At 48.3% G+C, this 24507-nt stretch overlaps 1 protein-coding gene across 3 annotated transcripts in view; it reads left to right on the forward strand.

Annotated features, from left to right (window-relative positions):
- The window catches only part of LOC118209594 (mediator of RNA polymerase II transcription subunit 13-like), an 85825-nt gene that overhangs the window by 26616 nt on the left and 34702 nt on the right, over window positions 1-24507 (forward strand). For all 3 annotated transcript variants that reach the window (XM_035385044.1, XM_035385045.1, XM_035385046.1), the window contains exons 4-13: window positions 3901-4046; window positions 5000-5197; window positions 8789-8983; window positions 10121-10280; window positions 10985-11095; window positions 13333-13983; window positions 15475-15697; window positions 19655-19676; window positions 20269-20390; window positions 22745-22826. In XM_035385044.1, coding sequence (XP_035240935.1) covers window positions 3901-4046; window positions 5000-5197; window positions 8789-8983; window positions 10121-10280; window positions 10985-11095; window positions 13333-13983; window positions 15475-15697; window positions 19655-19676; window positions 20269-20390; window positions 22745-22826 — 1910 coding nt within the window. The remainder of the gene's footprint in view (window positions 1-3900; window positions 4047-4999; window positions 5198-8788; window positions 8984-10120; window positions 10281-10984; window positions 11096-13332; window positions 13984-15474; window positions 15698-19654; window positions 19677-20268; window positions 20391-22744; window positions 22827-24507) is intronic.

Consider the following 24507-nt stretch of genomic DNA (forward strand, 5'->3'; position numbering starts at 1 on the left):
ATTTTAGTCTTTTCATTTTGAACACAGCCTATTCAGCTGTAAAAGCAATGGTTTACATTTTTTGCCAGTTGTTAGTTAGCAAGGAAGTTAGCTTCCATGCAAAACAAAGATGGCGACTACAAAGTTGTTAACTTATTCTATTGGCTGAAAGGGCATCACGTGCAGTTTGGCATGTGTATCCATGTATCCTGCAATTGACCACTTTGATCAGACCACTTTGATCAGATGTTGTTATTGGCAGATGTAGCCTAGCTAAATCTCAAATAGAGAGTATTATTGACCGTGGGACTGGAGCATTTTTGATAACAAAATGGTCAGGAAAGAGGCGGAAAAACACAAAGCAGCGCAAAATAAGTCTGGGGCTTTATTGTGTGGACGTTGTTAGTGGATTCTGTCTGTTTTCATGGGGTCACAAGGTACTGAAGTTAATATTTTGAGGGCTGAGAGTCCCTGGAAAGTGCCACACTCTCAGTGCTGTGCATGTATGGGGCATGCCGCTCCACCAAGTCCTAACTTAGCGGATGTTGTGCCTGCTATCCCATTTAGATGCTTACTGGAATGATTCCGTGCAGTCTGCTTGTCATTATGAGACTGGTGCGTTTGTCTCTCTCTCGCTCAGCAGGCCCCTGGCTCTGCAGTTTGGGGGGAAAGCCTTGTGACCCCCTCAGATGAATGCTCTTCTCCAGCCCTTCGTTACAGTGGCCTGGCACCGTGGAGAAGAGTTGGGAACCAGAGCTGTTCTGTCACTAAGCTCTGAAGTGTGTCTGTAGAGAATAGTCTGGTCTTAGGCCATGCCCATCTCTAACCTGTGGGAGTTTTTTTAAAGCCGCACCCCCCACCCCAGGGGTCCCCTCAGTGAAGCAGGGTTACACTGCCTCCAGCTCACATCATGAGCCGCATTTCCACCAAAAGTACCCGGAACTTTTAGTCCCAGGAGCTACCTTTCAAGGAACTAAAAGGTTCCTTCAGCCCATTGCTGTCTGCGTTTCCACCGCGGTCTAAAGACCCACGAAGATTAGGCAAATTAGCCCACTGACCTATGAAAAAGCGACGGCTGTTTTACACGTCATTTTTGCGCACGACTATACAATAATATAATATGGAAATACAATTACAAGCCTGGAATAAAAATAAGGAACGGCAATGAAGATAATAATTGTAGGCGTACTATACGCTCTGTAACCCTGTTAAAAGCTACACCAGTGTTCCCTCCATCAACAGAAACAAATGCTTCAACAAATGATGTAGCTCAGTTAGTCACCATTAGTTTGTCTTAATTTGACAAATGGGGGTTGAGAAATCGAGGACATTTTTCCACTGAACTGTGGTGTATACCTACAGTATACTCACCGCATACAGACCTGTGTGTACCACTGAACTGTGGTGTATACCTTCAGTAAACTCACCTCTGCATACAGACCTGTGTGTACCACTGAACTGTGGTGTATACCTACAGTATACTCACCTCCGCATACAGACCTGTGTGTACCACTGAACTGTGGTATACCTACAGTATACTCACCTCTGCATACAGACCTGTGTGTACCACTGAACTGTGGTATACCTACAGTATACTCACCTCCGCATAAAGACGTGTGTGTACCACTGAACTGTGGTGTATACTTTCAGTATACTCACCTCTGCATACAGACCTGTGTGTACCACTGAACTGTGGTATACCTACAGTATACTCACCTCCGCATACAGACGTGTGTGTACCACTGAACTGTGGTATACCTACACTATACTCACCGCATACAGACGTGTGTGTACCACTGAACTGTGGTCTATACCTACAGTATACTCACCTCCGCATACAGACGTCTGTGTTCCACTGAACTGTGGTGTATACCTACAGTATACTCACCGCATACAGACCTGTGTGTACCACTGAGCTGTGGTGTATACCTTCAGTAAACTCACCTCCGCATACAGACCTGTGTGTACCACTGAACTGGGGTATACCTACAGTATACTCACCTCCGCATACAGACGTGTGTGTACCACTGAACTGGGGTATACCTACAGTATACTCACTGCATACAGACCTGTGTGTACCACTGAACTGTGGTATACCTACAGTATACTCACCTCCGCGTACAGACGTGTGTGTACCACTGAACTGTGATGTATACCTACAGTATACTCACCTCCGCATACAGACGTGTGTGTACCACTGAACTGTGGTATACCTACACTATACTCACCGCATACAGACGTGTGTGTACCACTGAACTGTGGTGTATACCTACAGTATACTCACTGCATACAGACCTGTGTGTACCACTGAACTGTGGTGTATACCTACAGTATACTCACCTCCGCATACAGACGTGTGTGTACCACTGAACTGTGGTATACCTACAGTATACTCACCTCCGCATACAGACGTGTGTGTGTACCACTGAACTGTGGTGTATACCTACAGTATACTCACCTCCGCATACAGACCTGTGTGTACCACTGAACTGTGGTGTATACCTTCAGTATACTCACCTCTGCATACAGACCTGTGTGTGTACCACTGAACTGTGGAGTATACCTACAGTATACTCACCTCCGCATACAGACGTGTGTGTACCACTGAACTGTGGTGTATACCTACAGTATACTCACTGCGGCTTCCAAGTGCTTGTTTGTTGACACTTCATGCTAGTGGAGAGCGGATTGGAAAACACGGAAGTGACAACGATTGCAGCATCAAACCAACAAAACACAAAAGGTTCTGTAAAGGAGCCTGAACTTTGACCCCAGACACACAGTTTTGTGACTTGGGCAGGTGGGAGTCTGTCATTTGAAAGTCACTTTACTTTCTTTAGCGCTGAAAAAAGAAAAGAAGTTGGCTGGTCGCAGAGTTCAGTTTAACTGGTGGCATATGGTGCGTAAGCCTATGCAGGTGTAGCAATGCTAATATTTTTAATTGCAATTTAAAAATAAAGTAAAAGTAAAGCAATTAATAAAATTGCATCAGCATCGGTGGAATGTTGGCATTATTAAAATCATACAAGCTCATTATATTCACATAATGCTGAACATCTGGTAGGCTGTCATCAGTTCTCCTCAGCTGCCTGTTGGCGAGTAATAAAATTATTTTTGTTCGCATCACAAAATTGTGCATGTTTTATCAACATTCTTTAAAACTGGATACATGTACTCTTTGTTCTCCACACAGACACTTGGAGACTAATCTTGGCAGATCACACACATGCAGTTGACACAGGTTCTATAGCTGTAATGGCTTCTGGCCAAATAAACTTTTATGCCCAAACAAATTCATTCAATTACATTGTCAAGTTACCAATATTTATTTAACTAACAATGATTCATCAACATAGGAGCTATGCGTTTTTGAATAAAACTAATTGCTTTCATTGTCTTCAGCAAAGAAGTGTTCCCACTGCAGCTGGACATTGCTGTATGCACGTGTGAAGCAGAGCACAAAGGGACATGCACTGTCCCAGCTGATGTATTGTCACAAACACACTGAGGAAGTTATAAAGTATTTTATAGTCATGACATTTACTGGAGGTATGGAATTAAATGCAGCAAAAAAATAGTTAGGACTAAAATGTGACTAAAATAATTGGTTCTTTTCATTGACTAAAATAAATGTTAAGTCCTTTTTGTCTTGACTAAAAGATGGTAAAGCTAGTGTAATAGGTCAGTAGAGTTTGCAGAGACTGCTCCATTAAGTATGCTGCTGTGGACGAGAGCGGCTGTCCCTCCTGAATTTCAACACCTTTGAGTCTGAACTGTGTTTTCATTTTCGGAAACATTTTTTGTGCACCTGGTTTGATCGGCAGTGTGTTTAACCCCTAGCCTTAAAGATCTTCACCAACTGACCCTGTCCCCTTCTCTCTGCCCCTCCCCCCTTCTCTCTGCCCCTCCTTGTCCCCGCAGTGAGCATCTGTCCTGCTCCTTCACCTTCTTCCTGCACGGCGACAGCAACGTGTGCACCAGCGTGGAGATCAGCCAGCACCAGCCTGTCCACCGGCTGAGCCAGCAGCACCTGGGCACGGCCCAGCAGTCCAGCAGCCCCTTCCAAGGTGAGCCACTCCGTACATCAGAATCACACCTGCACACTGAGCACATCAGAATCACACCCGCACACTGAGCACATCAGAATCACACCCGCACACTGAGCACATCAGAATCACACCTGCACACTGAGCACATCAGAATCACACCTGCACCGAGTACATCAGAAACACACCTGCACACATCAGAATCACACCTGCACACTGAGTACATCAGAATCACACCTGCACACTGAGTACATCAGAAACACACCTGCACACTGAGTACATCCGAATCACACCTGCACACTGAGTACATCATAAACACACCTGCACACATCAGAATCACACCTGCACACTGAGTACATCAGAATCACACCTGCACACTGAGTACATCAGAAACACACCTGCACCTAGTACATCAGAATCACACCTGCACACTGAGCACATCAGAATCACACCTGCACACTGAGTACATCAGAAACACACCTGCACACATCAGAAACACACCTGCACACTGAGTACATCATAATCACACCTGCACACTGAGTACATCAGAATCACACCTGCACACTGAGTACATCCGAAACACACCTGCACACCGAGTACATCAGAAACACACCTGCACGCTGAGTACATCAGAAACTGAGTACATCAGAAACACACCTGCACACTGAGTACATCAGAAACACACCTGCACACTGAGTACATCAGAATCACACCTGCACACTGAGTACATCAGAAACACACCTGCACACTGAGTACATCAGAATCACACCTGCACACTGAGTACATCAGAAACACACCTGCACACTGAGTACATCAGAAACACACCTGCACACATCAGAAACACACCTGTAAACGAGATCAGTGAGTCTGTTATAACCGGGATAAGTGAGTCTTATAAGCGGGGTAAGTGAGTCTGTTGTAAGCTTGCGGTGGTGTTCACTGATCATGCTTGCGTCTGGTTGCTCTCACCACAGTGATCCTTAGCCCGTTCGGCCTCAACGGCACCATGACGGGCCAGTCCTTCAAGATGTCTGACCGCCCCACGCAAAAGCTGATAGAGGAGTGGAAGCAGTTCTACCCCATCAACCCCAGTGCCAGGGACAGCCCTGAGGACAAGATGGATGACTGTGACTGGGAGGACGACTCCCTGGCTGCAGTGGAGGTCCTCGTCGGTAAGATGTTGTGAAAAAAAACAGCCGTTTTTGGCTTTGAAGCCACTCCCCATTTCTCACTTACTTTTCCGCATCTGTAAAATACACTTTGTCATCCTTTAGCCTAAACCTCTATGTGCTTAATGTTAGCCTTCTATCTCTCCTGGAGAGGTCCAAAAGGGCACACTGATAATTGTAGCAGTTGCTTCTCAGATCGGAGGTGAAGATCTTTCACAGATTGAGTTTAGCACTACACAGATTGAGTTTAGCACTTCACAGATTGAGATTAGCACTACACAGATTGAGTTTAGCACTTCACAGATTGAGATTAGCACTACACAGATTGAGTTTAGCACTACACAGATTGAGATTAGCACTACACAGATTGAGTTTAGCACTTCACAGATTGAGATTAGCACTACACAGATTGAGATTAGCACTACACAGATTGAGATTAGCACTTCATAGATTGGATTAGCTCTACACAGATTGAGATTAGCACTACACAGATTGAGTTTAGCACTACACAGATTGAGATTAGCACTACACAGATTGAGATTAGCACTTCATAGATTGGATTAGCTCTACACAGATTGAGATTAGCACTTCACAGATTAGTTTAGCACTACACAGATTGAGATTAGCACTACAAAGATTGAGTTTAGCACTACACAGATTGAGATTAGCACTACACAGATTGAGATTAGCACTACACAGATTGAGATTAGCACTACACAGATTGAGTTTAGCACTACACAGATTGAGATTAGCACTACACAGATTGAGTTTAGCACTTCACAGATTGAGTTTAGCACTTCACAGATTGAGTTTAGCACTTCATAGATTGAGATTAGCTCTTCACAGATTGAGATTAGCACTACACAGATTGAGTTTAGCACTTCACAGATTAGTTTAGCACTTCATAGATTGAGATTAGCTCTTCACAGATTGAGATTAGCACTACACAGATTGAGTTTAGCACTTCATAGATTGAGATTAGCACTTCATAGATTGAGATTAGCACTTCACAGATTAGTTTAGCACTTCATAGATTGAGATTAGCTCTTCACAGATTGAGATTAGCACTACACAGATTGAGTTTAGCACTTCATAGATTGAGATTAGCACTTCATAGATTGAGATTAGCACTTCACAGATTAGTTTAGCACTTCACAGATTGAGATTAGCTCTTCACAGATTAGTTTAGCACTACACGGATTGGGTTTAGCTCTACACAGATTGAGATTAGCACTTCACAGATTGAGTTTAGCACTACACAGATTGAGATTAGCACTTCACAGATTGAGTTTAGCACTACACAGATTGAGTTTAGCACTACACAGATTGAGATTAGCACTACACAGATTGAGTTTAGCACTTCACAGATTGAGATTAGCACTACACAGATTGAGTTTAGCACTACACAGATTGAGATTAGCACTACACAGATTGAGTTTAGCACTACACAGATTAGCACTACACAGATTGAGTTTAGCACTCATAGACCGTGGCCACCTGCGCATGCATCCTACAGCGTTCCACGAAACGTACCTGCATGAGCCTCTATGGGGTGACCACAAAAAAAGTTGAATATTTCAAAATGTTTTGAATATTTAAAAAATCTGAATACAAGCAACAATGTCTGGGACTAGCCAGTCATTTTGGTTTGAATGTTGAATATAGTGCAAAAACTGTAGGACTAGTTAAGGCTGCTTCATACTTTCCGCGTCCGCGTGTCTGCGAGGGTCCGCTTTGGTCCGCGTGACGTAAATGTCCGCGAGGGTCCGCGCGGACCCCTATACGGACGTCCGCGCGCAGCCCAAAATTTGTGACCGCGCAGACTGTATGCATAGCAAGCGCGCCGACTGCGCATGCTCCAGATTAAATTTAATGGATGCTTTTTTGTGCGAGGAGATCCGCCGTTACCCACATTTATATCGTCTATCTTGGCATTCATAAAAATATTCTTTCACCACTAAAAAATCGCATTCCGTCATAGCAACAAGATAAACCCGACAATAGCCCTAAGATATGCCAATACAGCTGTGAAAACGCTGCTCACTGAATAACGAAATAAACGAGACAAAGTTTAAAAAAATGATACCATGTCATTCTACAGTCAATATCTGGGACTAAATATGGAATAAATATACAACCTTCCTATTGGTTTTACGCGTAGAGATGTCCCTTTTGAGACTGAGTGGTCATATATTGTCTTGTCTTTGTGAAATACACGCACATTTGTGATGCCTGGGTACCTTCCAAAATAGCTGTGCGTAATACCACACCTGTTGTTTACGGTGTTGTCACCCTTTTTAGTACAGTCTGTCTTGATTGACAATTCATTTGTTCAGTAGGTGAGGGTATAAGCTTTCTAACGATGTATAGCATGTCTAATTTTGCTTTTGGAATAGCGTTTTATCGGTCAGCGTAACCGGAAATTTTCTTATCGCATTCACTCTGTGGTAATGGAACTGGAACGGAGTGTAGACTGATGCGACTCAATTGTAGTATGAATGGAACCGGGTGTGTGTCCGCGCCACCGGTACAATCCCAGCTGGCTGCGGACGCGGAACACGGAAAGTAAGAAGCAGCCTTTTGAGCTAGAAAAATTGGGTGGAAAGTGCAGATAATAAGAAATATGAAAGATACCAAGAGTGGGCTTGCAGGAAGCCGGCCCACTAACTACGCTACTGCACTCAAATGTTCAGAGTGAAACCTATTGATTATGGGTAGCTGGCTCAGCTAATTAGCCATTAACTTTTAATGGTCACGGATCGTGATGTAGTTGATGTGATTCCTTAACGGACTTTTCAATGGCACAGAAAAACTAAATGATACCTCAAACCGCTGTGCTGGAACATTGATCCACTCTCTAACCGCATAAGGACAGCACCTGAGTCCTGCTCAGTTTATTTTGCCAGAGTACCTGGCTGGTCTTCAGGAAATAATGATTGGAGGTAATTTATTTATTAAGCTACTAAAATAGTGATTCTCTGTGATGGGTCCCGGCAAGGCCCTGCGTACATGCCTGTGCCAGGCATTACTGACTGGATCTGCGCCTCAAAGGGATCTGTGCTGGAGCTACTCCACTGTGCCGATGTACAGAAAATACTGCTGTTGTTGTTGTCTTTATTATTTTATTATGATTATTATTATAATAACGTCTTTATGCAAAGTTGAAAGTTTGTTGGAAGTGCTTTTACGGAATTAAAAGATGACATGACTGGAAAGTGTATTATTGCATTAGAATAATGTGCATATAAAATAATGGGGTATAATGTGTAAATAAAATATTGGGGTATAATGTGCATATAAAATAATGGGGTATAATTTGCATATAAAGTAATGGGATATAATGTGCATATAAAATAATTGGATATAATGTGCATATTAAATAATGGGATATAATGTGCATATAAAATAATGGGGTGTAATGTGCATATAAAGTAATGGGGTATGATGTGCATATAAAGTATTGGGGTATAATGTGCATATAAAATAATGGGGTATAATGTGCAGAAGTAAACCAGAATGTATTGGAGACACTGAAGCGTGTGATTGGTTCAGACCCTGAAGCTGCTGGGTGTGTGTCTGTGTGTGTATCTGCAGCGGGCGTGCGCATGGTGTACCCGTCCTGCCTGGTGCTCGTCCCGCAGTCAGATCTCCTGCCCATCACCCCCCTGGGCCCCTCCCACTGCACGCCAGTCTACCCCAACAGCCAGCAGCTGCACACCTCCCATCGAGACCCAGCCATCTCGTCCATCACTCTGACTCCGCCCACTTCACCTGAGGAGTCCCAGACAGGTAAGCCCACAGTGACCCATTTCTGCCGCATCTGCAGATACAAAGCCAGGCATTAGGCTGCATTCACACCAAAGCGGACAATGCGGCACCTTGCCACAGGGTTGTGCGGTGGTGTGGGCGTGTCACTACATGGCCCATTTGTGTGACGTCGTGTTGTGAACTTTAACCCCCCCCCCCATTTCCTGTCCGCTATCTCAAAAAAAAAATGGACAAAAACGCAAACCGAAGATAGCTTCTTGCTATCGTTAGTAGACTGCCAGCCAGACGCAGACGTCGAAGCTGGGTACACAAAATAAACCAAGCGAGGACACAACTGAGAGTGTATCATTGTTTGGTCCATGAACTCCATAGTGCTAAGTACAATAAACTAACATGCAAGAACTGCTAAATAGCTAATCTTTTATACAGCTTAATTCCGACGTTTGGAATTGATATTTAGCAAGTAATTATTGTTCCGGTACTCTTCCCATTACCCGGTACTGTCAAATCACGATGATGATTATAAAATCAAATCTTAGGAAATGAATCGCGTTAGTAATTCATCTGAGAGTTGCTCGGTAAACAGCGGACTGCTACATGGTAATTTAAACAACTTACGTGATTGGCCACTGCAGCGTGACGTCGGGTTGTGTTCTGGCAAAAGTTGATTCTGGTTCAACTTTCTTGCCGCAGGCCACTGCGTTTTTTTCCGGCACCCCATGCGGTCAACCACTGCCGCAGCCTAAACGCACTACCCCCATTCAAAAGAGTGGGAAGACTGCCGTTTTTGCCGCACAACCCTGCGGCAAGCTGATCTGGTGTGAATCCAGCCTTAGTACCTGCGTCCTTTAGGGTACTGTAATGAGTCGTTTCACTCTCAAATGATTAGCTTTGACTGTCATAACATTTATCATTAAAAGTGATGAGAGTTTTACGTCATTTCACCTAAACTGACATCATCTATTATACCATGGAAGGGCTCAGGTACAGTGTTACTGTTTATTTTATTAGTGTTGGACAGCAGAGTTGCACAGCAGAGCTGTATTGTCCGTGGCAGTCTGATAGATACTCGTCTTGTGTTAAGGGTTGAGGTAGGCTGCATAGGAGGGCGCTGTGGTGGCAGAAATGAGGTGTGGTAACTCCCCCTGTTGGCCGCAGACTCTCAGTGCACGCAGAAGTGGATGAAGATCTCCTCCATGACGGACAGCTTCAGCACGGACACCACCGGTCACCATGGCGACAGGGTCCCCCGCAGACTGGCCTGCCAGGCAGTGGAGAGGGTGTGGCAGGAGTGCAGCCTCAACAGAGCCCAGAACAAGTGTGTACTTCTCTGCTTCATAATAATAACCCTGACCCTAATCCTAATCCAGACCCCTAACCCTGACCCGAATCCTGACCCTGACCCTAACCCTAATCCTAACCCTGACCCTAACCCTGACCCTAACCCTGACCCTAATCCTGACCCTAATCCTGACCCTGACCCTGACCCTAATCCTGACCCTAGCCCTAAATTACACATTTGCACATGTCATTAACCCTATTTCTGTGAGATAATTACACTTTTGCACAGGTCATTAACCCTGTTCCTGTGAGATAATTATACTTTTGCACAGGTCATTAGCCCTGTTTCTGTGAGATAATTACACATTTGCACAGGTCATTAACCCTGTTTCTGTCAGATAATTACACATTTGCACAGGTCATTAACCCTGTTTCTGTCAGATAATTATACTTTTGCACAGGTCATTAGCCCTGTTTCTGTGAGATAATTACACATTTGCACAGGTCATTAACCCTGTTTCTGTGAGATAATTACACATTTGCACAGGTCATTAACCCTGTTTCTGTGAGATAATTACACTTTTGCACAGGTCATTAGCCCTGTTTCTGTCAGATAAATATCCTGCTCTTACAGATTAATGCGCCTGGTCTGTTTCTGTACAGGATGCTACTGTGTGGCCATTGTTGTGTGTGTAAACGCTCCCTTTGGGGCTGCTTGATAGAGCTGTGTTTGGTTGCCAGGAGGAAATATGTAGCGGTTGCTAACGGAAGCTGTGAGGAGGCGGTGCCGGGCAGAGTGGGTTGCTGGGACTTTGTGGAGCCTGCCCGGAGGTCAAACTGCAACTGCTCAAGGTCAGCCCCCCCCCCCCCCCCCCCCCCAGTTCTTACTGAATGATACACAGCTCATCTACTTAGACCAGAACATTCCACCAGACAGGTTATGGGGTTTTGCAGGGTTGTGAATGACAGGAAGGGCGGAGATGATGAGGTACTGTGGGACCGTGCTGCGTTCCTCAGAGCCGCTGCGTTTCTTTCCCGTGTCTGGTGCCTTCCCCCCGTCAGGCGCAGGGAGGTGATGAGCAGACTCTGCTCCCCGTCAGGCTCAGGGTGGTGATGAGCGGACTCTACGTCAGGCGCAGGGAGGTGATGAGCAGACTCTGCTCCCCGTCAGGCTCAGGGGGCTGATGAGCGGACTCTGCTCCCCGTCAGGCTCAGGGGGCTGATGAGCGGACTCTGCTCCCCGTCAGGCTCAGGGTGGTGATGAGCGGACTCTACGTCAGGCTCGGGGAGGTGATGAGCGGACTCACACCCGCACACTTCCTGCGGCTCGCTTTGGTCACCGGCTTGCTAAAAGGCCCGTAACCATAGTGATAAGCTACCTCACCCATCGATCAGAGACTCAGGAGTATTGGTATTGTGGACCCTGGTATTATGCAAATGAATAAAACAAAATAGTGAAAAATGACGCAGAAATGATCAGGAGACAACCAGTATAAGGCTCCGGAGTACGACCATTTTGGTCGCACATGCGACCAAAAATCTGTCAAGTGCGACTAAACTTTTTCATTGGTCGCACCGGTGCGCCTGACATTTAGCAGGTCTGTCTCTGTGTGTTACGATGAAGTATCAGGGCCACGTTGAGGGAAAATTTTTTTGGAGATTTCTAGAATAAAGTCATAATATTACGAGAATAAAGTTGTAATTTTACAAGAAAAAAGTAATAATATGAGAATAAAGTTGTCATTTTACGAGAGAAAAAAAGTCATAATATTACAAGAATAAAGTCGTAATTTTAGGCTACGTGGGGAAATATCAGAAGAGCAGCCTGCCGCCTGCATTAAAATGAGGAAGGTGGAGCATCTTGTGAAGTTATACTTTAGTATAGGTTTCACAAATAACAAGATACTTAATCTCGTTAGTTGTGAAACCTATACTAAAGTATAGGGTGGGGGGAAAAAAATAAGGCGCACCAGTGCAGCCAATGTAAAAAGTTAGTCTGGAGCTCTGCAGTAAGATACCTCTGCACCAGTGTCTGACAGATGTTAATGTACAGCAGTTCTGAAACAGGCTTTGTTGCTGGTGAGCCTGTTTTGTTGAATTGAAGGCATGGCGAGTGTTCACAGTGAGCCTGAGGTGTCAGTCAGACCAAATGTCAGCGTGCGCTGCATTGTAAGCATCTTTCCTTCCCTCCCCAAAACGTTATGGTTCCGTGCACTGCCTGTTTATGATTCTGTGCACTGCCTGTTTATGGTTCCGTGCACTGCCTATTTATGATCCTGTGCACTGCCTGGTTATGGTTCTGTGCACTGCCTGTTTATGATTCTGTGCACTGCCTGTTTATGGTTCTGTGCACTGCCTGTTTATGGTTCTGTGCACTGCCTGTTTATGATTCTGTGCACTGCCTGTTTATGGTTCTGTGCATTGCCTGTTTATGATTCTGTGCACTGCCTGTTTATGGTTCCGTGCACTGCCTATTTATGATTCTGTGCACTGCCTGGTTATGGTTCCGTGCACTGCCTGTTTATGGTTCTGTGCACTGCCTGGTTATGGTTCCGTGCACTGCCTGTTTATGGTTCTGTGCACTGCCTGTTTATGATTGCGTGCACTGCCTGTTTATGATTCTGTGCACTGCCTGTTTATGATTGCGTGCACTGCCTGTTTATGGTTCTGTGCACTGCCTGTTTATGATTGCGTGCACTGCCTGTTTATGATTCTGTGCACTGCCTGTTTATGGTTCCGTGCACTGCCTGTTTATGGTTCTGTGCACTGCCTGTTTATGGTTCCGTGCACTGCCTGTTTATGCTTCTCTGCACTGCCTGTTTATGATTCTGTGCACTGCCTGTTTATGATTCTGTGCACTGCCTCCTTATGGTTCCGTGCACTGCCTGTTTATGATTCTGTGCACTGCCTGTTTATGATTCTGTGCACTGCCTGTTTATTATTGCGTGCACTGCCTGTTTATGGTTCCGTGCCCTGATAACACACAGTAAGAGTCTTGATAAGAATAGGTCTTTCAGCCCATCTAGGCTTGTCATAGTAACAGTAGGTGTTCAGTACTGATGAAGTGTGGCTGGATGTCATTTTTCCAGGCACAAGGCCCTGAAACAGCGGTCGGGCAGTACCCCAGGGCACCCCCAGTCTACGGGCGCGCTCCCCCCTTCGGTTCCAAAGCACAAGATGGCGGAGAAGCCGGAGAAGGGCGAGAAGCTGGCCAAGAGGCCGCAGACGGCGTTCCACCACCGCAGCCCCCTGTGTGAGGACGTGTCCCTGGAGCCCGAGACCAGCCCGCCCCAGATGGGCCTCCGGGCACAGGACCACGCCCGCTTCCCCACCACCAAGAACCCCCCTCCCCAAACGCCTGGCTCGCCCCAGCCGCCCCCGCTCAGTCCCCACCCCTGCGAGCGCGGCGACGAGGGGGCGGAGCCTGCCAAGAGCGCCGCCGCCCCCCGCGGCCAGCACTTCTACCAGACCGCCTCCTCCGAGCCCTGCCCCGCCCCCCACAGGGGCCCCGAGGACCCGGGCCTGGACCCTCTTTCTCAGCCCTTGATCCTGCCCTACCCCGAGTCCCCGGGGCCCTCCGTGTACGCGGGGCTCGCCGCTAACCCCGAGGACGCCGCCTGCGCCCCCTGGAGGTTCTTCAGCCTGCCGCGGCGCAAAGACGGCCACCTTCCCACGCCCCTGCTGCGGGACGACCCGAGCGCCGGGCCGGGGAGCCAGGACAGCGTGCTGTCCGTCACTGAGTGAGTACCCCTCCGTCACTGAGTGAGTACCCCTCCGTCACTGAGTGAGTACCCCTCCGTCACTGAGTGAGTACCCCTCCCGTCCTCCAGTGAGTACCCGTCCCATTCTCCAGTGAGACAGTGAGTACCCCTCCCGTCCTCCAGTGAGTACCCGTCCCATTCTCCAGTGAGACAGTGAGTACCCCGTCCTGTCCTCCAGTGAGTACCCGTCCCATTCTCCAGTGAGACAGTGAGTACCACGTCCCATGCCAGCCCAGACACACAGGAGAGACACGTTTACATCCACATTTAATTAGGCTTTGTATTGACCGGAAGGGGAGAGTCTTGGAGTCAGAAAGTAAAAGTCCTATTATGCATTTCTTCCGCCTGTGAACGTTCTGAACCTGGACTTCGCACCTCTTGTATTAACACAACGGGGTGTGTTTTCCGAGGGAGAACCCGAGGGGTTTTGGGGGTGAGAATTTTCCCTAACTCCGAAAAGGACAGGGGAACAGCAGCCAGTCATACACAGGCTATTAATAGCATGCCCATGTGAGACTGCGATTTCAGGGAGCTCCTGGGTCATTCTAGCGGAATCTAATCCTCTAGCAGCTAGCCATGTGACCGAGTGTGCTGTGAGTGGCCACTGATCTGCGGTCATGTGACCGAGTGTGCTGTGAGTGGCCACTAATCTGCGGTCATGTGAGCGAGTGTGCTGTGAGTGGCCACTGATCTGCGGTCATGTGACCGAGTGTGCTGTGAGTGGCCACTGATCTGCGGCCATGTGACCGAGTGTGCTGTGAGTGGCCACTGATCTGCGGTCATGTGACCGAGTGTGCTGTGAGTGGCCACTGATCTGCGGTCATGTGACCGAGTGTGCTGTGAGTGGCCACTGATCTGCGGTCATGTGACCGAGTGTGCTGTGAGTGGCCACTGATCTGCGGTCATGTGACTGAGTGTGCTGTGAGTGGCCACTGATCTGCGGTCATGTGACCGAGTGTGCTGTGAGTGGCCACTGATCTGCGGTCATGTGACCGAGTGCGCTGTGAGTGGCCACTGATCTGCGGTCATGTGACCGAGTGTGCTGTGAGTGGCCACTAATCTGCGGTCATGTGACCGAGTGTGTGCTCTGGGCCAGGTACATCAGCCAGAGGAACTCTGTGTTTATAGACTCACACTAAACACACATGGTCTGGACGCTTGGACAGTGGCTGTGGTCATACAGGAAAAAAGTCAGGAACCTTGAATGCTTAAAACAACATGCTGTAAACAGTCATTTATTTCTGTAAACAGTGGCTTTATTTACTATGTTTTTATTTTAGACACATTCGTTCAGTCGTAATACTTTTACATGTTTTATTGATTGACAGAATTGAATGCGTGATTTACTCAGCAGCCAGTTTTGTGCTGCGGTTCTGAAGCAGAAATGAAGCCGCTTCCCTGGCTGCTTCATCGCGGGGATGCTTTTGAACGGGGGAGTGGCCTGAGACGCTTGCGCTCTCTCCGTCTCAGGGTGATGTCCACCGTCCGGAAGCCTCTGAAGGTGTCTGAGGAGCGGGTGCGGATGTACGCCCAGCGCAGGAACCTCTACCTGTCGGCCGCCTTCTCCGACGCCGCCGGCGGCCGCCAGCCGGAGTCCGACCCCTACGCCTTCGTGGACGGCGACGTGGAGTTCACCTTCCGAGACAAGAAGGACAAGCAGGGCGGGGACTGGGAGGCGGGCAAAAAGCACAAGGTGGGTGGAGCCCGGACGCTGTGAGCTGTGCCCATTGGCTCGTTTTCTTAAATATGCGCCTTTTCGCCTCCTCTCCCTGTGCGGTGTGCACTTCCCAGCAGTCCTGTTTCACAGCTCAAATTACGTTTCAAATGGTTATGGGGCTGTACGTCCCATTTTAGTTAGGCCTCCAGTTTGCAGAGTTGTTGTTGAGCTGTGGAGTGTGAATTTAACAGCACGCTCTTTAAACCAGCTGCCCAATAGTGAACCCCCCACCCCGGGTCCCTCAGCACGCTCTTTAAACCAGCTGCTCAATAGTGACCCCCCCCCCTACCCCGGGTCCTTCAGCACGCTCTTTAAACCAGCTGCCCAATAGTGCACCCACCCTGGGTCCCTCAGCACACTCTTTAAACCAGCTGCCCAATAGTGAACCCACCCTGGGTCCCTCAGCACACTCTTTAAACCAGCTGCCCAATAGTGAACCCACCCTGGGTCCCTCAGCACACTCTTTAAACCAGCTGCCCAATAGTGAACCCACCCTGGGTCCCTCAGCACACTCTTTAAACCAGCTGCCCAATAGTGAACCCCCCCCCCCCCACCCTGGGTCCCTCAGCACACTCTTTAAACCAGCTGCCCAATAGTGAACCCACCCTGGGTCCCTCAGCACACTCTTTAAACCAGCTGCCCAATAGTGAACCCCCCTCAGCACGCAGGGTGTTCCTGGTTACACTTGCTCCAGCGCGGGTGTCGCTAGGCGAGGGGCGGGGCACACGCATCCCTACGGAACGGCCTGGTTTCCTCTGAGCTGTTTATCCACAGCATGAGCCCTAATGAAGGCTCAGGCTGGGGACTGTTTACCGTTCCCAGTGCCACTGTCAGCGTTTGGGTTTTAGTCCGATGGGGTCAGGACCAGCTTTCTGTTCTTCTCCCTAAACAATGAAACTGCAATCGTATGTACTTAAAAGTAATGGAAGTTCTCTCACTAGCATGTTTATCAGTTTTGGTAATTAACTGTAGTTGTAGTTCTCTCAGTATCATGCTCATCAGTTTTGGTAATTAACTGTAATTGTAGTTCTTTCAGTATCATGTTCATCAGGTTTGACTTCCATTAAAGGAGCATGTTAATATGCATAATGTGATCAGATAAATGAGTTTTGTATGAGGGGATGCTGCAGTTTCAGTTTTACCTTACCTTCGGAGAATGTTTAATGTGGAAACGGAGGACGGTGTGGGAATGTGAAACTGGGTTACTCTCACACCTCTCGACCGGCAGTGAATGTGGGAAACAGGCCGTGACGGTGATGTGATGTAATCCTAACTGACCAGCGAGCTCCCGCCAGGCTTTCTCTGCTGATGGCTGCTTTCAGCTGCTCTGCTTGCCCGTGCTGATGGCTGGATTGCTGTCGTGGAAGGGATCTGCACAGTCGCTTGTGGAGACATGCTTTTCCCCCCTCATTGCGAGCTTCTGTAGAGCAGAGTTTCTAACGGAAGCTGATTACATCCTTTGAGCCTGATGTGCCTTCTGCGGAGTTGCACTATGCGTTCTACTCACATCCACACCACGGCCGGCGATGGCTATGGGCAGGGGTGGGCTCAGCCCACCCAAACGTGTGTCTTTGCCCGCCCAATCAAAAGTTAAGAGAAAAATAATACATTTTTTTTTTGTTCAGCCATAGGAAATAAGCGCAGAAAATACCAGTACCGTTTCTAACTTCTGATTGGGTGGGCAGCCTACAGCCCGCCTCCAAAGTCGCCCACTGCCCACCCCCTCTTCTCGTCGTGTTCAGGCACAGACACGCAGAGCTCAGAAGTGGACCCGTCGAGCGTGCCGAGGGGGGGGGGTGTTGCCATGACAACTATGAACTCTGATGGCTCAGATTGCACACGCGCAGGGCAAGGCAAAGCAAGTAAAAGCGCACACACTGCTCGTGAAAAATCACACTCAAAGGCATAACCTGCTCTAACTTGAGTATGGATTGGAACAAATTAGTGTTGTAAATGTTAGTTTAACTTTAGTTATGTTTTTGTTTATTACCCTTATTTTTGTCAGGGATCATGTACAACAAGGCTAGGAAACCTAGTATATGGCTGGACCTAACGCACATGATCTGGCCGACCAATGGTGTAACTTCGTAACTCGGCCGACCAATGGTGTAACTTCATCACTCGGTCACTCAGTCACACACATTCGCGTTTGTAGGGCTGGCCCCGCTGTTGCGGTCCAGCCAAAAACAGTGATCTTAGAGAGAGGAGAGGAGATGCTTTGCACCAGATTTAGCTACTCGCGAATTTCCATCAGCAGTCCATTTGAGTTTGAGTTTGGATAAGACTACCGTAACGGGTGACACCAAAATGACTGTCTATAAATTTTTTGTGCAGCGACGGGTTGAAACAGCTAGTTTCTCTGATGCAGTGTACTGCCGGTTGATTTAATTAGCGGTATTAATGTGACGAGAAGCGCTTTGTCATTTGAATGCATAACATGCAATCCCTCACGGCCACACCTGCCAGCACCCCCGTCGACAGCCCCCCCCCCCCGCCGGTCGAGCACTGGGTGACACCAACCCTAGTGATGCCACTGCGCCCAAGTTGCACACCTATTACTTCTACCAGCCCACCCTAATATAGCAGGCTAAAACCAGCCCTGATCCACACCATCCCTGAGAAATACTGATGTTCTATTACCCTGATTTTATCTGGGGTCAGATAAAATCAGATTTCCTGTAATGGCATCAGCTGAAGTGCTCTTCTGTGATGTGCCGGAAGGGAAATTATTCTTCTGTAAGCTAAACACAGGAGAAAAGACCTGCCGCAGCAAAGCCTATGGGCTGTCTCAGACATCTGACCCACACTGACTGCTCCAGGCCCTTCAGTGTGCGTCTGTAGGAATCTGCTTGCCTTGAATAATCTCTCAATACTTTTAAAAAGGAACTTGTGTTTGCAGTGGCATCAGATTCCCAGTGGCATCAGATTCCCAGCGGCAGTTTTCCTCTGATTTTCTGCTTTAATAACCGTAAACAGTTTGACGATGTGGGAATGTTCCGTGCTGGGGAAGTATGCGCGTGCGCAGAAATTCACGGCGAAAGGGGAAAGCGCGTTGAGAGACTGCAGTGTTGAGTTCAGAGTTAGCGCTCCCTCTCAGCAGCCGTGGACGCGCCAGTGGGCCCCCCGAGTTCAGCCTGAGCTGTGTCCCCCCCACAGCCCCCCAAGTTCTGCCTGAGCTGTGTCCCCCCACAGCCCCCCGAGTTCTGCCTGAGCTGTGTCCCCCCACAGCCCCCTGAGTTCTGCCTGCGCTGTGTCCCCCCCCAGCCCCCGGAGTTCTGCCTGAGCTGTGTCCCCCCACAGCCCCCCAAGTTCTGCCTGAGCTGTGTCCCCCCCCAGCCCCCCGAGTTCTGCCTGAGCTGTGTCCCCCCACAGCCCCCTGAGTTCTGCCTGCGCTGTGTCCCCCCCCAGCCCCCGGAGTTCTGCCTGAGCTGTGTCCCCCCACAGCCCCCCGAGTTCTGCCTGAGCTGTGTCCCCCCCACAGCCCCCCGAGTTCTGCCTGAGCTGTGTCCCCCCAGCCCCCCAGAGTTCTGCCTGAGCTGTGTCCCCCCACAGCCCCCCGAGTTCTGCCTGAGCTGTGTCCCCCCACAGCCCCCCGAGTTCTGCCTGAGCTGTGTCCCCCCACAGCCCCCCAGAGTTCTGCCTGAGCTGTGTCCCCGCAGCCCCCAGAGTTCTGCCTGAGCTGTGTCCCCCCACAGCCCCCCCGAGTTCTGCCTGAGCTGTGTCCCCCCAGCCCCCCGAGTTCTGCCTGAGCTGTGTCCCTACAGCCCCCCGAGTTCTGCCTGAGCTGTGTCCCCCCAGCCCCCCGAGTTCTGCCTGAGCTGTGTGTGTCATTAGCATACATTTGGAGTCCGTGTAGGCGGGAGTACCTGGAACTGCCTCCTGCATGCAGTCCGTAGGAATGAAACCTAACCGCCTGTTTGGTTTGTTTTCCAGGGGGATGACAGCTGCTCAGATGGTGAGGATGCCTTTCTCTCTTCACCCATTATGGCTTAGAGTCCTGGGCAGCCCACAGTTGGGCTGACGGTGGGCCCTGTGTAGGCGCTCAGGTCCTGTCCTGTGCTGCAGTTAGAGCGCGCAGACCTGGCTCTGCCGTCACAGTCCCTTTAATCACTGATTAGTGTGAACAGTGTGGCGGCACTGAGGAGCTCAAGAGCCATTTGAGTAAATATCCAGATGTTTTTTTTTGTAATATGTATATATATATATATATACAATAAATTGCTTAAAGGTACTTTGTGATGTTGATAATAATGACTGATTAGGATTTTAAAATTAATTTAGAAAATTATTTTCCCCCATTAGAATATTCATGGTTAGTGAGCGTTTGGTGTGTTATTGCTGTTAGCATATTAGTGAGCATTGTGATTGGTGTCTTTTTTCTGGTAGCATATTAATGAGCATTGTGATTGGTGTGTTACTGCTGTTAGCATATTAATGAGCATTGTGATAAATGTGTTGTTGCTCTTAGTGTATTAGTGAGCATTGTGATTGGTGGTTTACTGAGGGTGTTTGTGACGTTTGTCTGTGTTCCTCCACGCCCTTCCCAGACACCCAGAATTCGACGGCCAACAACCTCAACACCTCCGGCAGCCTCATGCATGAGAACGACCTGGCTGTCTCCTTCAAGGACCTGGACAACCTCTTCAACTCAGACGAGGACGAGCTGACGGTCAGTAAACCCGCTGGACAGAGACCACGGTTAAACCGTAATTAATACCCCAGTAATAGAACCATAGTGAACCAGCTGGACAGAGACCATGATTAAACCGTAATGAATACCCCAGCAACAGAACTACAGTGAACCCTGTGGACAGAGACCACGATTAAACCATAATGAATACCCCAGTAACAGAACCAGAGTTGAAGCTGTAGTGGCCTCGTTTGGACAGGGACGGACGGCAGATTGCAAACGTCCCAGCGACCGGGACGAAACACATTTAAACTGCGGCTCTCAAGCGGCTGAACTGCCTCTTCAGCTTTTTTTGTAGTGGAGCCGAGTGGTCGGAAGGAACCGGTAGGAACCCATACTGGTTAACCCAGGCCAGGCCCAGGCCTCCGTTAAACCGGAGCAAATATTCCAGGATTAGATGCATGCCGCAGTGAGATAAAGGGGTTGCCCTGTATTGGGGATAGACTAGTTAAACTGTAAGGGGTTGCCCTGTATTGGAGATAGACTAGTTAAACTGTAAGGAGTTGCCCTGTATTGGAGATAGACTAGTTAAACTGTAAGTAGTTGCCCTGTATTGGGGATAGACTAGTTAAACTGTAAGGGGTTGCCCTGTATTGGAGATAAACTAGTTAAACTGTAAGGAGTTGCCCTGTATTGGGGATAGACTAGTTAAACTGTAAGGGATTGCGCTGTATTGGAGATAGACTAGTTAAACTGTAAGGGGTTGCGCTGTATTGGAGATAGACTAGTTAAACTGTAAGGGGTTGCCCTGTATTGGGGATAGACTAGTTAAACTGTAAGGGGTTGCCCTGTATTGGAGATAGACTAGTTAAACTGTAAGGAGTTGCCCTGTATTGGAGATAGACTAGTTAAACTGTAAGGAGTTGCCCTGTATTGGGGATAGACTAGTTAAACTGTGTCAGGATTGTATTACTCAAACAGGACGTCTGTCTGTATCAGGACCTCATTCACTCAAACAGGACGTCCGTCTGTATCGGGACGTCTGTCTGTTTCAGGACCTCATTCACTCAAACGGGACGTCTGTCTGTATCAGGACCTCATTCACTCAAACGGGACGTCTGTCTGTATCAGGACCTCATTCACTCAAACGGGACGTCTGTCTGTATCGGGACGTCTGTCTGTTTCAGGACCTCATTCACTCAAACGGGACGTCTGTCTGTATCAGGACCTCATTCACTCAAACGGGACGTCTGTCTGTATCAGGACCTCATTCACTCAAACGGGACGTCTGTCTGTATCAGGACCTCGTTCACTCAAACGGGACGTCTGTCTGTATCAGGACCTCGTTCACTCAAACAGGACGTCTGTCTGTATCGGGACGTCCGTCTGTATCAGGACCTCGTTCACTCAAACAGGACGTCTGTCTGTATCGGGACGTCCGTCTGTATCAGGACCTCATTCACTCAAACGGGACGTCCGTCTGTATCAGGACCTCATTCACTCAAACGGGACGTCCGTCTGTATCAGGACCTCATTCACTCAGTCTGTCTGCAGGCAGCGGTGAACCCTCCCCCTTGGGCCATGCCTTTCCCGTGTAAGCAGTGAGAATGGTCCGTGTGCCGTGTGGAGTGAGACAGAAGCGGTTTTGTGAGAGGAGGTCGCTGAGCTGGCTGCCGCGATGTGTGACTGAAAGCACAGACCTGGCGTCTGTAGCGCTCCCATTGTACAAGCAAAATTGTTGTGTGCTCGCAGGGAAATTGCTTTTGGAGCACATCTACTAATTGGGATGCACTAGTGTGCTCCTGAATTTTTCAGCTTAGGAGCACGTGTGCTCCTTGGAATAAATGTCAGTGTTAAAGCTCTGCATACTGGTTTTCTGGTTTGGTCAGCAGTCACTCTTCTGAGCCAACATACTGCTAACAACTTGTCACGGCCGCTGGCAAGCCGGTTATCTCAAAGCAATGCACTTGTTGTGAAAGGGCAGGAAAGATCCATTCACACAGTGTTAGCCCTGAGGACGTGAATAATCCAGCCTTCTGTGTTTCACACGCGTGCTCCACTGGGCGTGATCTACTCCAGTCCTGTCTCATCTTTTGGTGTCTGAGCTGCTGGAAAAATCATTTCTGCACGAGCTCCCGCAGGACCAGTTGAAATGGATTTGCATAGCCTGGAAGTGAGCGTTCCAGGGACATCTTGTTCCAAGAATGCACAGTGACTGATGGGTGTTCAGGATGTTCAGTCAACTGATAATTTAATAGTGCTTACTTTAATTGGAAGGGAGGAAACTGTGATACGAGAAGACACACATGTATCTGTATGGTAAGTGTATGTGTTTTTTTTCTTTTTAAAATAAGTGAAATGAACGTTATCTGTTTATGTTTGTGTTCCCCCAGCCTGGGTCCAGACGCGCGGTCAGCGGAGCTGAGGAGAAGCTGTGCAGTAAGGAAGCGAAGCTGGATCCGCTGTCCTGCATCAGTAAGACCCCCCCGCCTTTCTCACTGTGTCCATCTCCTTCACACTTTCCTCAGTAAGACCTCCCTGTGCTTCTCACTGTGTCCGTCTCCTTCACACTTTCCTCAGTAAGACCTCCCTGTGCTTCTCACTGTGTCTGTCTCCTTCACACTTTCCTCAGTAAGACCTCCCTGTGCTTCTCACTGTGTCTGTCTCCTTCACACTTTCCTCAGTAAGACCTCCCTGTGCTTCTCACTGTGTCCGTCTCCTTCACACTTTCCTCAGTAAGACCTCCCTGTGCTTCTCACTGTGTCTGTCTCCTTCACACTTTCCTCAGTAAGACCTCCCTGTGCTTCTCACTGTGTCTGTCTCCTTCACACTTTCCTCAGTAAGACCCCCCTGTGCTTCTCACTGTGTCCGTCTCCTTCACACTTTCCTCAGTAAGACCTCCCTGTGCTTCTCACTGTGTCCATCTCCTTCACACTTTCCTCAGTAACACCCCCCCTTTATCCCAAATAACTTCCCCTGCCGAATCATGCTTGAGCAGTTCATATCAGACATTGTCACTCCTCTGGCCAGTGTAGAATTGACAGTGCACTAAGGAGGAATGATCACCACATTAAAATAATGATTAAGAAGCAGTTTTGCTTGATTTTGTAATAGCATACGTTTTGCTTTCAGTGGTGTATGCAGTAGTTTGGGTCTTGTACTTCAGAAGAAGTGCTAAATTAGCTTGGCTTGTACTAGCTGCTGTATTCCTGTAGTTGTGATGTATCTTAGTGTCTTGGTGGAGGGCCCCCTGGTGGAATGTAGGTGGATTTCCCTCCCCTTCTGCTGGATCAACCACGGGAAGCAGAACTGGCAGTTGGTGGTTAACAGATGCAGTGTTTTGAAAATGGCAGATGGGGATCAGAAGTAAATTCTCCTGTCTTTGTGTGTGCATGTGTTTATGTGAATATGCTTCTTCAACTGAGAATGTGGCTTCTCTTAAATTTGACCATAGGGTACTTTGTCACCAACTCTGATTAAGGAATTTTGACCAGCCTTGGCATTTTTTTTATTTGCTTTTTTTACGTTTAAAACAAATAAGTGTGGCCCAAAACTGCACAATTGTTTTGGTGACATTTAAATGTATTGCTTTTCTGAACCCCCTTTAGAAATGAAGAACCACAGTCTGCTCTTTTAGAGAGAGGTCTGCTCCTGAGAGAGAGGTCTGCTCTTTCAGAGAGAGGTCTGCTATTTCAGAGAGGTCTGCTCCTGAGAGAGAGGTCTGCTCCTCAGAGAGAGGTCTGCTCTTTCAGAGAGAGGTCTGCTCTTTCAGAGAGAGGTCTGCTATTTCAGAGAGAGGTCTGCTATTTCAGAGAGAGGTCTGCTATTTCAGAGAGGTCTGCTCCTGAGAGAGAGGTCTGCTCCTGAGAGAGAGGTCTGCTCCTGAGAGAGAGGTCTGTTCCTCAGGGAGAGGTCTGCTCCTCAGAGAGAGGTCTGTTCCCTCAGAGAGAGGTCTGTTCCCTCAGAGAGAGGTCTGCTCCTCAGAGAGAGGTCTGCTCCTGAGAGAGAGGTCTCCTCGTCAGAGAGAGGTCTGCTCCTCAGAGAGAGGTCTGCTCTTTCAGAGAGAGGTCTGCTTGTCAGAGAGAGGTCTGTTCTCTCAGAGAGAGGTCTGCTCCTCAGAGAGAGGTCTGCTCCTCAGAGAGAGGTCTGCTCTTTC

The sequence above is a fragment of the Anguilla anguilla genome, chromosome 12 (assembly GCF_013347855.1).
Source record: "Anguilla anguilla isolate fAngAng1 chromosome 12, fAngAng1.pri, whole genome shotgun sequence".
Lineage (NCBI taxonomy): Eukaryota > Metazoa > Chordata > Actinopteri > Anguilliformes > Anguillidae > Anguilla > Anguilla anguilla.